Source organism: Halichoerus grypus, chromosome 11 (assembly GCF_964656455.1).
Source record: "Halichoerus grypus chromosome 11, mHalGry1.hap1.1, whole genome shotgun sequence".
Classification (NCBI taxonomy): domain Eukaryota; kingdom Metazoa; phylum Chordata; class Mammalia; order Carnivora; family Phocidae; genus Halichoerus; species Halichoerus grypus.
The window spans coordinates 92,319,598-92,335,097 of record NC_135722.1 but is presented as its reverse complement, the minus strand read 5'-3'; the positions used below and the strand labels follow the sequence as shown (position 1 = coordinate 92,335,097).

Below are 15,500 nucleotides of genomic sequence, written 5' to 3'. Positions count from 1 at the left end.
ACAGCTGATCACTGTATCACTTCGATCACTACTAACTTTTTCCTCTCCAAAGGAAATAGCTCTCCTAATTTATAACACCATGGTTTATTTGTGTTTTTAAATAAAAATAAATGGGTTATACAATATGTTTTTGTTTCTGTGTATCTTCTTTCCCTCAGCAGTATGTGGATATTCATACATATTTTGCATGGAGCTGTGGTTAATTTTTATTGGTGTGTAGTATTCCATAGGGTGATTATTCCATAATTTATTTATTAATTCTACTGCTGATCGACTTTGGTTTAGCTGCTAAAAATAATTCTTCTATGAATATCCTAGCATTCTTATATATGTATTTTTTTTGCACATACACACATATGCATGTATACATACTTATTTCATATATATGTGTATGTATATATATATATATGCACACGAAATTTCTTTGCGTTGACATAGTTGTAGAATTTATTGGGAATGCCAGATAGTTTTCCAAGTTATTGTACTAATTTAATTCATACCAGCATTGTATGAGGGTTCTAGTTGCCCAGATTCCTATCCAAAATTTGGCATTGTTTGTCTTTATAAACCTTAACTAATTTTGTAGGTGTAAAGTGGTATCTCGTTATGGTTTTAATTTGCATTTTCCTGGTAACTAATGGAGTTGAGTGCCTTTTCATATTTATTAACCAGTTGGATGTCCTGTTTTGTGATGTACCTTCAAATCTCTCCTATTTTTTTTTTTTCTGTTAGACTTTCTTTTTTTACTGATCTCTAGTTCAGTCTGTGGTCAAGACACAAGGACTTTGTTAATATGTTCTGGAAATATATTTTTTCCTATTCTATAGCTTTTCTTTTCACTCTCAGAATGATATCTATTAATAGTTTTTCTTCATTGTAATATAATTTTTTAGTCTTTACCTTTACAGTTAGTGTTTTTTTGTGTCCTGTTAAAAAGTCTTTCCCTACCCAAAGTCATGAGCTATTTTTGTTATTTTCTAGAAGTTTTATCATTTTTTCTTTTATAGTTAGATGTATAGTTTGCCTGGATTTTATTTTTATGCATTGTGGAAGGCAGGGGCCAATTTTCATCATCTCTTCATGTTGATATCAAATTGACCCTGTACCATTTAATGAAAAGTTTGTCCTTTCCTCCCTGATGTACAGTGTCATTTTTGTCACAAATAAGCATCTACACATGTATTGATTATTTCTGGATCCTTTGTTCCATTCCATTAGTCTATTTATCTAGACATGTGCCAGAACTATACCAGATAAATTTATGTAGCCTTCTGATAAATATTGATTTCCAATAGAGTAAGTACTCAACTTTGTTTTTTTTTCAAGATTGTCTCAGCTATTCATGACTCTTTATATTTGTATTTTAGAATTATCCTGTCAATTTTTACCTAAAAAGGAGGTTGTTGAGATATCGATTAGAATTGCATTAACTTTAGGGGCACCTGGGTGGCTCAGTCAGTAGAGCATGTAACTCTTGATCTTGGGGTTGTGAGTTTGAGCCCCAAGTTGGGCATAGAGATCACTTAAAAAAAGAGAATTGCATTGATTTTATAGATCAGTTTTGGGAGAATTTAGTATTTACCAAATTGAGTATTTTAGTCTATTTACATGGTATGTCCATCTGTTTGTTTAAGCCTTTTTTTTATTAACATATAATGTATTATTTGTTTCAGGGGTACAGGTCTGTGATTCATCAGTCTTACATAATTCACAGTGCTCACCATAGCACATACCCTCCCCATATTGAGGCCTTTCTTGGTTCTTCTAATATGTGCTTCCAATATTTTATTTAAAAAATTTAAACCTATAGAGATGTTGTAAGAATAGAACAATATACTCTTCCACCAGATGTCAACATTTTCCCACATTTGCTTCACCTATTTTTTTTGGTCTGAAATATTTGAGAGCAAGCCACAGATACTGTAATTCTTCATATGCAAATAATAATGCACTCATCTTCTAAGAACAAGGACGTCCTGATGAATAACCACAATAAAACTAATAAATTCAGGGTATTTAATGAGATGATACTATTATCTTTTTTTTTTTTTTAAGATTTTGTTTATTTATTTGACACAGAGAGAGAGACATCGAAAGAGGGAACACAAGCAGGGGGAGTGGGAGAGGGAGAAGGAGGCTTCCTGCTGAGCGGGGAGCCCAATACGGGGCTCGATCCCAGGACCCTGGGATCACGACCTGAGTTGAAGGCAGACGCTTAACGACTGAACCACCCAGGCGCCCCAAGATGATACTATTACTATCTAAAGACAGGCTGGCTATATTTGCCAAGTTTTCTTTTTTTTTTAAGAAATTTTTGAAAAAGATTTACTTCTTTATTTTAGAGAGGGGGAGGCTGGAGAGAGTGCATGAGTGGGGGGAGGGGCAGAAGGAGAGGGAGAAGGAGAAAAGCAGACTCCCCACTGAGCATGGAGTCTGACACAGGGCTCACTTTCAAAGACCCTGAGATCATGACCTGAGCCAAAATCAAGAGCTGGATGTTTAATGGATTGAGCCACCCAGGCGCCCCAACAAGTTTTCTAATAATGTCCTGTGTAGATTTTTGTCTTTGTTTTTGTTCCAGGAGGAAATCGAAGACCAAATATTTTCATTGTTATGTTTTTTTTAATCTTCTTTACTCTGGGAGAGATCCTCAGCTTTTCATTATCTTTCATGACGCTGATATCTTGAAAGAGTACTAGCTAGTTATTTTTGTAGAATCTCAATTTATGTTTGTTTGACTATTTAAATTCATGTTTGGGGTAATATTAAATATTTCAGGAAGAAATATTCCAAAAGTAATGTTGGGCCTGGTGATAAGTTTGACCGCTTTGTTAAAGCTGGTACCTGACAGATAACTTTGAAATTTTGTAAACATCCTGTTCTCGACAAATATTTAGTCAGTAGATTCAGCATTCATTGATGATGATTGTCCAAATGTTATTACTGTCAGTGGTTATAAATAGTGATTTTTAAATTCTGTCAACTTTTCCAGATTAGTTGGCATCCTACTGTAAAGAAGAGTTTCTCTTCCCCCTCCTTCTCTCCCTCCCTCCCTTCTTTTTCTTATATCAATATATTTTTGGATTTTTTCATTATTTTTCAATATTTTAAGATTTGTTACTTTCATTTTTCATTTAGATTCTCAAAATTCCACATTTGGCCAGTGGAGGCTGCTTTTCACTTGCTCCTATGTCTTTTTTTGTGTGTCTCTTTGGTTTTTGAAGATTTCTTTCTTTCTTACAAAAAGAGTTTCAGACTCACCTGTACTTTCCTGTTCCTGTAGCCAGCTATTTCTACAAGAAGCTTCATTTTTTTTAGTGAAAATGATTAATAGAAGTTAATATTTGAGTATTAGGTGTAACTCTTTGTTACTGGGCTGTTATTGATGGTAGGTATTTTTGGCAGACTGAACCGGTGAATGTTAATTTTTTTTTTTTTTTTACTGATGCCCCTACTTCCAAGGTAATGACATAATGTTCTTTCTCTTTTTTCTTCTATTCCATATTTGTGTTTTCTTTCCTCCATGGTGAAAAATCTGGTTTCCCATAAAATTAGTAAATATACTCATTTCCTTAATCCAACAATACACACCAAATCTCTCTATAATGTTTTCTAATTCTCTGTGTAGATGTCTTCATGCCTTTTTTATTAGATTTTTTCCCTAGGTGATTTCCCCCCCCCCATTTTAAATAGTATTTTTGAAACATTTTATTTACCGGGCACTTGATTTCCATGTAGAAATTGATTCTAGTAGCTTTTAAAATTTACATTGACTTTTTATTCAGTGACTTTGCCTTATTTAAATATTAATTCTAATAGTATATTTGTAGATTCTTGTAGATTTTCTATGGATAATCATGTTTGCAAATAATGTCAGCCTTATTTTTTTCCTTTCCAGTCCTTACATATTTATTTTTCTTCCCTTCTCTATTGCCCTGGAAAAGAATTTTAGTACAAACCTGAATAGATATGGTCATAGCTAGCATTCTTATCTTATTTTGGCCTTCAGAGGGGACATGTTCGACACTGCATCAATAAATGTGATTGTTGAGTGCCTGGGTGGCTCAGTGGGTTAAGTGTCTACCTTTGGCTCAAGTCATGATCCCGGGGTCCTGGGATGGCCCCCTGCTCAGCGGGGAACTGCTTCTCGCTCTCCCTCTGCCTGCCACTCCCCCTGCTTGTGTTCCCTCTCTCACTTTCTCTCTCTCTCTCTCTCAAAATAAATAAAATCTTTAAAAAAAAATAAGTGTGATTGTTGGCTATAGGTTTTTTTTGTAGATATCCTTTATCAGATTAAGGATATTTTATTTCTGTTTTGAGAGTTCTTTACTCTTTTTTTTTTACAAAAACAATGAGTGGTTGTGGAATTATATCAAATGCATTTTATGTATCTATTGAGATAAGTGTATGATTTTATCCTTTTTTCTTTTAATGTGTGAATTATAGTGACTAGTGTTAGAATTATAATGAGTAGTGTGAATTATAATGACTAGATCTTGCCTTTCTGAAATAAACCCAAATTAGTGGTGATGTATTAACCTTTTTAATGTATTTTTGGATTCAGTTGGCGAATACCTGTTTCGGATTTTTAAATCTATTTTTGTGAGAAATATCGACATGTATTTTCTTATAATATTCTTGTCAGGTTTTGAAATCAATGTTATGCCAGCATGATAAAATGAGCTGAGAAGAGTCATCTATTTTTCTATTATCTGAAAGATTTTCTTTATTAAATGTTTACTAGAAGTTGATAGGAGGCTTTCTTTTTTGTGGGAAAGTTTTTAAATCTCTTTCATTGAAATGAACTATTCATACTTCTCTATGGTTTTGCTTTTTGTGGGCGTTTGTATATTTTATCTAAATTTTCAATTTTTTTGCATAAAAAATTATGCTGTATTGCTTTATGCTGTTGTTAAATTTTGTAGAATCTGTGATATATTACCTTTTCATTCTTGATGTTGGTTATTTGTGTCTTCTCTGTTTTTTTCCTTGTCCTAAATGCTTGTCAATTTTAATAATCTTTTCAGAGCACCAGCACTTTTGAGGTTTTTAAATCCTGTCTATTCTATGGTAGTTTTTTATATCAATAATATTTGCCCTCATCTTTATTATTTCCCTTTAAATTCGCCCCCATATATATTCATTTCCCTTTAAATTCTTTGGGTTTATTGGCTGTTCTTTTTCTAACCTCTGGAGATGGATGCTTAGGTAGTTGATTTTGAGACTTCTTTTTCTTTTCTAATATATGTATTTAGATCCTTAAATTTAAGCATATCTACATCTGAATCTTAAATCTGGATCTGTCAGTGTCCATTGACATCCACTTAAGAAGATTTTTCTAATTACCATTATGATTTTCTAAAGCCTATGTTATTCAGAAGTATAGTGTATAATTTCCCAATATTTGGGGATTTTTCTATTCCTTCATTAGTGTCAGATATTTTATATGAAAAGTTGTAGAAGTTCTTTGAGCCTCTAGACGATGTTATCTTCCCTCTGCAAGGATGTACTCTTTGCTTCTGATGCGTTGCTAGACTAGAAGCAGATAATCTGAGTCCAGTTAGAGTCAAATGAGCTTCAGTCATTTGATGGCTGGTTTATTTCAGATTCACCTCTACCTCTGGGCTGTAGTTCTACAGGGTTGTTTTATAAAAACCTGGGGTGTCTGTAAGGGCACCTTCTTTTTGGAAAGTCCAAGTCTTGGCTTTTCATGCTTTGAGCCATCCATTTTGTACTTGGCACTAGCTTTAAGGGGTAACAGGATACCAGATGCCAGGCTCATCTCTCTTGCCTCCCTCCTCTCCCACGTCGTGGCCCAAAGATTCCTTTTGTCTTGGTAACCATTTGATGTTTTCAAAAAGATTATTAAGAATATTGTATATGGCTTTTCCAGTTCTCTACTGGCTGAAACAACTTTTTGGCATTGCTGTGAGCAGAGGGTCCTTATGTCATTCTACTTTAAGTCAAAATCATATATTTAAGTTCTACTTCTGCTGCTTGCTGGCTGTTTGGATAAATCAACTAAACTCCCTAAGTCTTAGTTTCCTCATTTGAAAATGGGAATAATAGCAGTACTTAACCTTATGGGTTTACTGTGAGGGTTCAAAGGGTATACCTAAGTAAAGCATTAGGAACTGTGCTTGACACAAAATATGTGCTATATAATTTTTTGCATTTATTATGATTGTATTCTTTATTATCACCCACAAGAAGCACTTAAGTAAGTTCTAAGCATATTGTTAGTCATCAATAAATATTTCTTAGCTTTAGTTTTATACATAAAACACTTAAACATACACATAAATGCCCTTCAGTAAGCCATAAGGAATGTAGGCTTCAGTTGCAAGATTGTGTTGGAAATTTGAAGGTGATAAATATCAAGATGCTGGCAGGCTGTGGTCTCTGGGGGCATGGTCAAAGGTAGGTTACCATATTAGAAGTTCAGTTCTTAGCCCTTCAGGTTTAGAATATTAATCCTGATGCTGACATCACTAGAATTGGGGATGATGACTCACACTAACCTAATTCAAAAGAGACGGATACATAAGCCAAAAATTCCAGTGTATTAATTTACAATGAGAAGTCTCCTTGTCATGCCTTCTAAAAATGCTTGTATTAGTATTATCAACACATTCTTTTTATAGACAGTTCTATTTGGGAAACCAAATTGTGATTAAAAATCTTGGTGCACACGGATTATGGCAGGGAGAGAACTCTCCAGTTAGAACTCTTTCCCACCTTAAGACTGGTCTTCCCAGGGTGGATACGGTTCCAGTACAATGTTAGTCATGCACTGATGATAGTGTCTATTTTGTCCTAATTCACCACTTCGCCACTGTCCAATTAACCCATTCTTTGGATTTATTATTAAATTATTATTAAAATAATTGATGAGGATATACTGCTTCTAGAATCAGTAATATATATATATATTATATATATATAATATATATATATATGGGATCTTATGGTCAGGCAGATTAGTATTCGAATGTCATCTCTACCATTTAGTAGGTGTGTGATCTTGGACATATTTCTTACATTCTCTGGGCTTCAGTTTCATACCCATAAAACGAAGCATAAGCCTGCCTCATAGGAGTCTTGTAATGATTAAACTGCATCATTAATTTAAGGCATTTGGTCTCCTGAAACATAGAATATGCTCAACAAATTGTAGCTATTATGCTTTTGGTCAAGGAAGTAGACTATGTATTCTTGACTACTATGTATTAATTTTATAATTTCACGCTTTAGTGCCTGTCTCTAAGCTCTTTTCCTTGTATAATTGCAGATGTTTCTCCTTTGGTATTGGAGAAGGAGCCTCTACCAGCCTAATAAAAGGCATTGCCCGGGTGGCAGGTGGCACTTCAGAATTTATCACAGGCAAGGACAGGATGCAGTCCAAGGTGAGGGACAGGCCTGTGTCCAGAAGGGGTGATGCAGAAGGAGTGTGGAGCAGGGGGGACATTGCCACAAGGGCAGAAGCAACAGCTTGACACCAGGATTCATACTCTTATATCCATAACACCTTGGGCTATAATACATAGTGGGGTTACTTTGGGCCTTATGTAAAAGGGGCCCACTGTAGTTTCTGGAGAAATGGCATCTGGTCCTACTAGTTGGAAGCCCAGAGACAAGATGCTGGAAGAGGTTAGGGCTTTGTGTTTAAAACCAGAAATAGAGAAACAGAGAATTTTGACTGTCATGATTGAGATTCTAGATGTGTGCTTGAGGAACTCTTCTGGTTGGCTATATCCTATCCTCCATGCACATGAGACAAAGAAAACAAGAAGGAACAATTGTAGTATGTCTGGTAGATTGGTAGAGGTGGTACGTTGATACTCCATTTGATTAGTATACACAAGGGAAGGCATCTTCTAGCTCTGCTTATACTTGTAAGTTCCTCTTTTTTGGGTGATGTTATCCTTTACCTTATCCTCCCTTACCATGTCCTCGTATAGTATTAAGGAATAGACATAGCATATACTGTGTTGCATAGAATCTGGTGCGTAATAAATATTCAGCTAACAGTGGTCATTATTGCTATTATTGTATTTTGTGCTTATTCTGTTCTCTTTCCTCCACCAGGCTCTTAGGGCCCTGAAACGTGCTCTACAGCCTGCAGTAGAGGATATTTCTGTGAGCTGGGATTTGCCTCGTGGCCTGTCTGCGAAAATGCTTTCACCAGAACAGACTGTCCTCTATAAGGGTCAGAGGTTAATCGTCTATGCCCTTTTGAGTGGGACCATGCCTGTGAGTTCCTATTCATGTTTGTTCCTGTCATCAGAGTAGCTACTTCCCTAAACTCTGCTCTGGACAATTTTCTTAAAACCGATGGAGTCTCATCAAGAGATCACACTTGCCGGGTGGAGCCAATCTACCCCCTTCTCCATAATTTCAGGTTTCTGATTTCCTGAGCTACCTGGTTCCTAGTCAGACATTTTAATGTGTTGGGTTGGGGAGCGGCCTCAATTGTGACCTTTCTCTTCGTGACCTCTCCCTTCCATCATGTCTACTCTTCTCTACTTTGTAGCCAGCAGAGGCGACAGGAGAAGTCAACCTCAAGTACACACTCCAGGGCAAGAGTTTGGAGAATAGGGTGACATTTTCTCTACAACCCAAGCCCGATGACAAGTGAGAATTCTGTTTTGCTTTGCTATTTTCTTTTTCTTTCTTCCTTCCTTCCTTTCTTTCTTTTTTTCTTTCTTTCTCTGCCATCATCGAGAGGGTTGGTTTCTTTCTCTTAATTTGGGGGGCTCAGTTGTGTCCCTACAATCACTTTACCTTTCTAACCCATTCAAGTCTTATCTCTTCCTTTATCTGGCATTTTCCTCTTTCTGCCAATGCTAACTTCTGAGGGCCCTGAGTAACTGGCACATGCATGCTCTTCCCTAAGTCATGGGGATGATTCTCTTTTAGCTTCACCATTCACCGCCTTGCTGCCAAGTCCTTTCTCCGGGCCAAGGACATGGGCTTCAGGGATACTCCAGCAAAAGATAAAAAAGATGTGCTGAAAATCAGCATTGATTGTGGAGTCATAAGCTCCCAGACAGCCTTCATTGCGGTCAACAAGAATGTCAACAAGCCAGTTCAGGGGCCCCTGACTTGTAGGCACGTTCCAAGGCCAATTCTGTTGGGTGCAGCTTCAATGATGCCACAATACCATGGATGTGGTGAGTTTTACCCCCTTGGAACTCATGTAAATTAAGGGGCTCTGGATATCGAAACACATCATTTGAAGTAAAAGCCTGTGACGTTGAATTTTTTTCCCTATCTCTCCACATCTAGGATTTCTGGCTGGTGTGGTGCCTTTCTAGGGAACTAGAAAATATGCCATAGGCAAGGAGATTTTAAATAATCCAAGGGAAAAAAAAACAAGGACAAGTGAAACAGAAAGTGCACATAAACATTGAGTATTCAAACTGTCTAAATCTGAAGCTGATCCTATTGATAATTCAATGGTTAATGATTATACAGATGGCTGATGGGAGTGATCTGGGAGTGTTAGGGAATGGGTGTCCCAGGTGAAAGCCAAGCAAGCTTGAGATATGAGGGGCTTAAAGGTTAGCATCAGGTGGAGAAATTTCCTGGGCAGGATTCTGTGGCTGGAGGGGAATATGTGATGTGAGTTGTAGAGGCAGGCTTCAAGGTGAGCCCAGAGTTTTGTTTAGACAACTGCGTGTATAATGGTATCATTTATTTAAATAAAGTAACAAAAGTATAGGAGCAATTTTAGAAGGTATGTTGAATTATTTTTGAGTATTTTGAACTTGAGATCCCTATGGAATATGCACATGAAGATGTCCAGTAGAAAAACAAATAGATGGGCTGGTGTTCAGAGGAGAGCTCAGGGATAAAGATACACACCTGGCAATATTTAACATCTAGGTCATAACTAAAATCAGGAGACTAGTTGAGATTATTCATGGGGCAGGTATAGAGTGAGATGAAAGGGGGATAAGATTGAAACACTGAAGAAAACCCAGTATCTAGGGATGGGTAGCAGAGCATTCCTTAAACCAGAATAAAAAAGGAATGAAGTAGGAAGAAAAGAAATGAGTGCATATTCAAAACAAAGGAAACTATGATATAACAAAGGGAATTACCAAAGTATCAGATACTGCAGACAAGTCAAAGTAAAAACTTGAAAGGGGATGATGGGGTTGCTATCAAAGAAGTTCTTGTTAATGTAATCAAGAGCAATTTCATTGGCTTAGATTGGGAAAGAATCCATATTACAGAATGTTAAAGAGAAAGAGAGGTGGGAAATGAGCGTATAGACACTTTTGATAAACATTTAGCTGAAAAGGGGAATAAATAGAGAGTGATATGTATAGAAGTTGTAGAGTTGAGGTGGATTTTTGTGTGTTTATTATATCTCTTTAAAATTTCAGAATGGGAGAGACTTGAGGATGTTGTAACACCAGTAGGAGAGTGTCAGCAGAGAGGGTTGACATTTTTGGGGAGGGGAAAAGGGTAGTTAATTGAAACAGGTGTTTGAGGAAGAGAAGATGACCCACAGAGCAGCAGTGGAAGGATTAGCCTGTAACAGGACAAGTATTAGGACACTCTCCCACTGTTGCCAGGAAGAGGAGGAAAGGTGGTAGGATTCGGTTCTAGTTCACAGGCTGAGAGGCAAGAGCTTGGAGTTTCTGTCTGATAGGTTTTTTTCAATAGTTTTTTTTTTTTTAAAGATTTTATTTATTTATTTGACAGTGAGAGAGGGAACACAAGCAGGGGGAGTGGGAGAGGGAGAAGCAGGCTTCCTGCTGAGCAGGGAGCCCGATGCAGGGCTCGATCCCAGGACCCTGGGATCATGACCTGAGCCGAAGGCAGATGCTTAACAACTGAGCCACCCAGGCGCCCCAGGTTTTCAATAGTTTTAGTGAAAGAGACAGCAAAATTCACTAATGAGTATGAAACAAGAAGTGGTAGAATAGAGGGTTTGAGGAAAGGGTTTGCAGTAGCTCCATGGACAACTGGAGAGTGAAATTCCCAGGGAGAAATAAGGCATTTGCCAGGGAGTGTTGACGGTCCAGTTTAATTTTGATACCTTGACTTTTTTAGTGGCACTAAACTAGCAAAGGGAAGCATACCCCATGTGATTCATTTCAGCAGGACTCAGCAGCTTTGGTGGAAGAACAAAGGGGGCAGAGTGTTGACTCATTTTCGAGGTTGGGGTTTTGCCAGATGGGTGTGATGAAAAGGAAATCAGATACTTGGAGAGACTGGTAAGAGAGTGGTGAAGTGTGGGACCTGGGATTGAAGCTAAATAGAAAAGAGACTAAAGACAGAAGGAAGTGGATCGTAGGGAAAAAGCAGAGGAGACACAGACTGAGAGATCCAGATGAAGTCAAAGGCCAGGTAAAAGACAGATCTCTGAGTTAGAAGGCTGCAAAAATTGGAGACCATATTTAAAAAGTAAGATTATTGTGTGTGTGTGTGTGTGTGTGTGTGTTTTCTCCCAATTTGTTTTTGACAGGTGGAACAGTTTTGCTGGATAATGAGATTCTGGCTTGGGAGGGAGTGACTGAAATAGAATGGAAGCTGAAGCCCTTTGATTTGAGGAAGTCAAGAAGCTTTGAATGAGGGTGCTGGATAGGTTATCTACAAGGGTACCGAAATCTCTCCAGATGATGGCAGGCCTTGCAATGAAGCGCAAGTCTAGAAACTAGCATTCTGATACTTTAGTGAATAATGGGAAGTGACAGAGAGGTTGGAGGTTGATAGCATTAAGAATATGAGGAAGGCAATCCAGGTGAGGGTGGAGCGGTAATGAGCTGGATGCCACAATTGGGACTGAAGAGGTTGCCAATCCCACCTTCCAAACCTGGGTACTTGGGCTATGTAGTACCTTGAGAGAGCACCCTGTGAGAGGGATAGAGGGAGAACAGTTTTTGGAAGAAAAAAATTAGTTTTTAAGTTAAGACAAGTAGTTGGAAAAAGCCTCCTGTAATGAAAGGAAAGATGCAGGAAAGATCATTGTCAGGTATCAAGGGTTCCAGAGGACGCAGTAGGAAGGGCTCAGGTGGTGAGGGTGTATGTAGGAGGTGGGCTCATGGGAGAAGAAAAAAATGCTCAGTAAATGTGGTGGCTGAGGCAGACATGGAGTCCCACATTCTCAGGGCCCTTTGCCAATAGCAGAGAGCAGAGGAGCCTCAGTCTTAATGTCTGTACTGGTGTTTTTCAGCTCTTCCAAATGCCAAGTCCTCCTACTTTTTCCCTGCATCTCAGCCCACACGGACCAGTCGTTATGTGGGTGTGCCAGATCAGCAGGATGGTTGCAAACCCTGTAAGCCCATGGTTAGCAAGGACCTGTGCGCTCTAGGTAAGCATCTTTCCGGGGACTTTTTCTCACCCATGTTTGTCTCTCACCTGTGTAGGACTAGACAAACCCCATGCTCTTGGTCATAGACTAAAGAAGAAACGCATGTTTCTCCCAAAGGCCTCTCCTCAGATGGAAAGGGCTCATTTTCCCACCAATAGGACCAACTTTGAAACTCATTGTACAGGTGAGATGGGCCTCAGTTCTCTTCTCTGATCTGTGGGACCGACGAACTAATCTTCCACGCTCTACTTCCTTTGGCTTTCTCTAGCTAGGAGGTAATCTGTTTGAAAAGTGTCAGGCAGAGGGTGAGATTTGTCCAGTCTCTATGTTTGCCAGGGTCAGCCTTAGATTAGTCTATGGTATAGGACCCTGAAACGTAGCCAGCAGAGTCTGGGTCAAGCCCTGCTTAAACATTGCCATCTCAGCAGGCTGGGGGCCTCCCCCTGCAGAACTCTGCTGCCACCCTGTTTGGGCCACCTGCTGCACTGGTCAGCCTTTTACAAGTTGGGTTTGAAAAGAGATCTTCCTGATGCTGGCTAATGACTTCCGTTCTGTCACCAAAGGGTATTCTTGGTCATTACCTTGTGTTCCAAAAGCTGGGCTTCTCATATACATGACATATTGAGTCAAAGTACATTTTGTCACCAAGAAGTACCTTTTCTACTAAAATTGGCTTAAAGGCAACTTCTTTCTAGTCTCTAATCTTTGTAGCAAGAGTTTGTGGTATACAGTTGTTTAATCGTTTATACATCTTATTTGCCATTTACCCTCTACTTATTCATTCTCTTTAGGTTGCTAGTTAAAGAGACGGCTTCAAGGTCTCAGGTGGAGTCAGATCTCTGTTTTCCCAATTACTGTGGAGTTTTAGGTAAATTAAGTCACTTCTCCCTCAGCTGCACAACTACTCACGTTACAGGGTTATCATGAGAAAATTCTTAATGTTAGTCACAGAGTAGCTTCTCGCTTTTTGTTAGTTCCCTAGGCCTTCCCAACTTGGAATATTCCAGCTTCAACCTTTCTCTCTTACAAAGCCTCTTAACAGAGTAGAGAGAAAAATTACCCAGGAGTGTTAAGCTTCTGGTTCTTGTGAACTAATTAGCAACTACTTCTATTTTTTTTTAATTATGTTATGTTAATCACCATACATTACATCATTAGTTTTTGATGTAGTGTTCCATGATTCATTGTTTGCATATGACACCCAGTGCTCCATGCAGAACGTGCCCTCTTTAATACCCATCACCAGGCTAACCTATCCCCCCACCCACCTCCCCTCTAGAACCCTCAGTTTGTTTTTCGGAGTCCATAGTCTCACATGATTCATCTCCCCCTCCGATTTTCCCCCCTTCATTTTTCCCCTCCTGCTATCTTCTTTTTCTTCTTTTTTTTTTTTTAACATATAATGTATTATTTGTTTCAGAGGTACAGATCTGAGATTCAACAGTCTTACACAATTCACAGCGCTTACCATAGCACATACCTGCCCAATGTCTATCACCCCGCCACCCCATCCCTCCCACCCCCCACCACTCTAGCAACCCTCAGTTTGTTTCCTGAGATTAAGAATTCCTCATATCAGTGAGGCCATATGATACATGTCTTTCTCTGATTGACTTATTTCGCTCAGCCTAATACCCTCCAGTTCCATCCCTGTCGTTGTAAATGGCAAGATCTCATTCCTTTTGATGGCTGCATAATATTCCATTGTATATATATACCACTTCTTCTTTATCCATTCATCTGTCGATGGACCTCTTGGCTCTTTCCACAGTTTGGCTGTTGTGGACATTGCTGCTATAAACATCGGGGTGCACGTACCCCTTCGGGTCCCTACATTTGTATCTTTGGGGTAAATACCCAGTAGTGCAGTTGCTGGATCGTATGGTAACTCTATTTTCAACTTTTTGAGGAACCTCCATGCTGTTTTCCAGAGTGGCTGCACCAGCTTGCATTCCCACCAACAGTGTAGGAGGGTTCCCCTTTCTCCGCATCCCCGCCAACATCTGTCATTTCCTGACTTGTTAATTTTAGCCATTCTGACTGGTGTGAGGTAGTATCTCATTGAGGTTTTGATTTGGATTTCCCTGATGCCGAGCGATGTTGAGCACTTTTTCATGTGTCTGTTGGCCATTTGCATGTCTTCTTTGGAAAAATGTCTGTTCATATCTTCTGCCCATTTCTTGATTGGATTGTTTGTTCTTTGGGTGTTGAGTTTAAGAAGTTCTTTATAGATTTTGGATACTAGCCCTTTATCTGATAATGTCATTTGCAAATATCTTCTCCCATTCTGTCGGTTGTCTTTTGGTTTTGTTGACTGTTTCCTTTGCTGTGCAAAAGCTTTTTATCTTGATGAAGTCCCAATAGTTCATTTTTGCCCTTGCTTCCCTTGCATTTGGTGATGTTTCTAGAAAGAAGTTGCTGCGGCTGAGGTCGAAGAGGTTGTTGCCTGTGTTCTCCTTTAGGATTTTGATGGACTCCTGTCTCACATTGAGGTCTTTCAACCATTTGGAGTCTATTTTTGTGTGTGGTGTAAGGAAATGGTCCAGTTTCATTCTTCTGCATGTGGCTGTCCAACTTTCCCAACACCATTTGTTGAAGAGACTTTTTTCCACTGGACATTCTTTCCTGCTTTGTTGAAGATTAGTTGACCATAGAGTTGAGGGTCCATTTCTGGGCTCTCTGTTCCATTGATTTATTTATCCATCCATTTCTGTTCCATTGACATATGTGTCTGTTTTTGTGCCAGTACCATACTGTCTTGATGATGACAGCTTTGTAATAGAGCTGGAAGTCCGGAATTGTGATGCCGCCAGCTTTGCTTTTCTTTTTCAACATTCCTCTGGCTATTCGGGGTCTTTTCTGGTTCCATACAAATTTTAGGATTGTTTGTTCCATCTCTTTGGAAAAAGTAGATGGTATTTTGATAGGGATTGCATTGAATGTGTAGATTGCTCTAGGTAGCATTGACATCTTCACAATATTTGTTCTTCCAATCCATGAGCATGGAACATTTTTCCATTTCTTTGTGTCTTCCTCAATTTCTTTCATGAGTATTTTATAGTTTCCTGAGTACAGATTCTTTGCCTCTTTGGTTAGATTTATTCCTAGGTGTATTATGATTTTGGGTGCAATTGTAAATGGGATCGACTCCTTAATTTCTCTTTCTTCTGTC

The 15,500-nt window shown here is 38.6% G+C and overlaps 1 protein-coding gene across 10 annotated transcripts in view; it reads left to right on the top strand.

The window, feature by feature from the left end:
• The window catches only part of VWA5A (von Willebrand factor A domain containing 5A), a 33,463-nt gene that overhangs the window by 9,593 nt on the left and 8,370 nt on the right, over positions 1–15,500 (top strand). For 7 of the 10 annotated variants that reach the window (XM_078058820.1, XM_078058824.1, XM_078058823.1 and 4 more), the window contains 5 exons: positions 7,292–7,406; positions 8,089–8,253; positions 8,534–8,634; positions 8,920–9,173; positions 12,191–12,328. In XM_078058820.1, the coding sequence (XP_077914946.1) occupies positions 7,292–7,406; positions 8,089–8,253; positions 8,534–8,634; positions 8,920–9,173; positions 12,191–12,328 (773 nt within the window). Of the gene's footprint in view, positions 1–7,291; positions 7,407–8,088; positions 8,254–8,533; positions 8,635–8,919; positions 9,174–12,190; positions 12,329–12,383; positions 12,513–15,500 lie in introns of those variants that run through there. The other 3 variants (XM_036081741.2, XM_036081742.2, XM_078058826.1) reach the window with 3 other exon arrangements.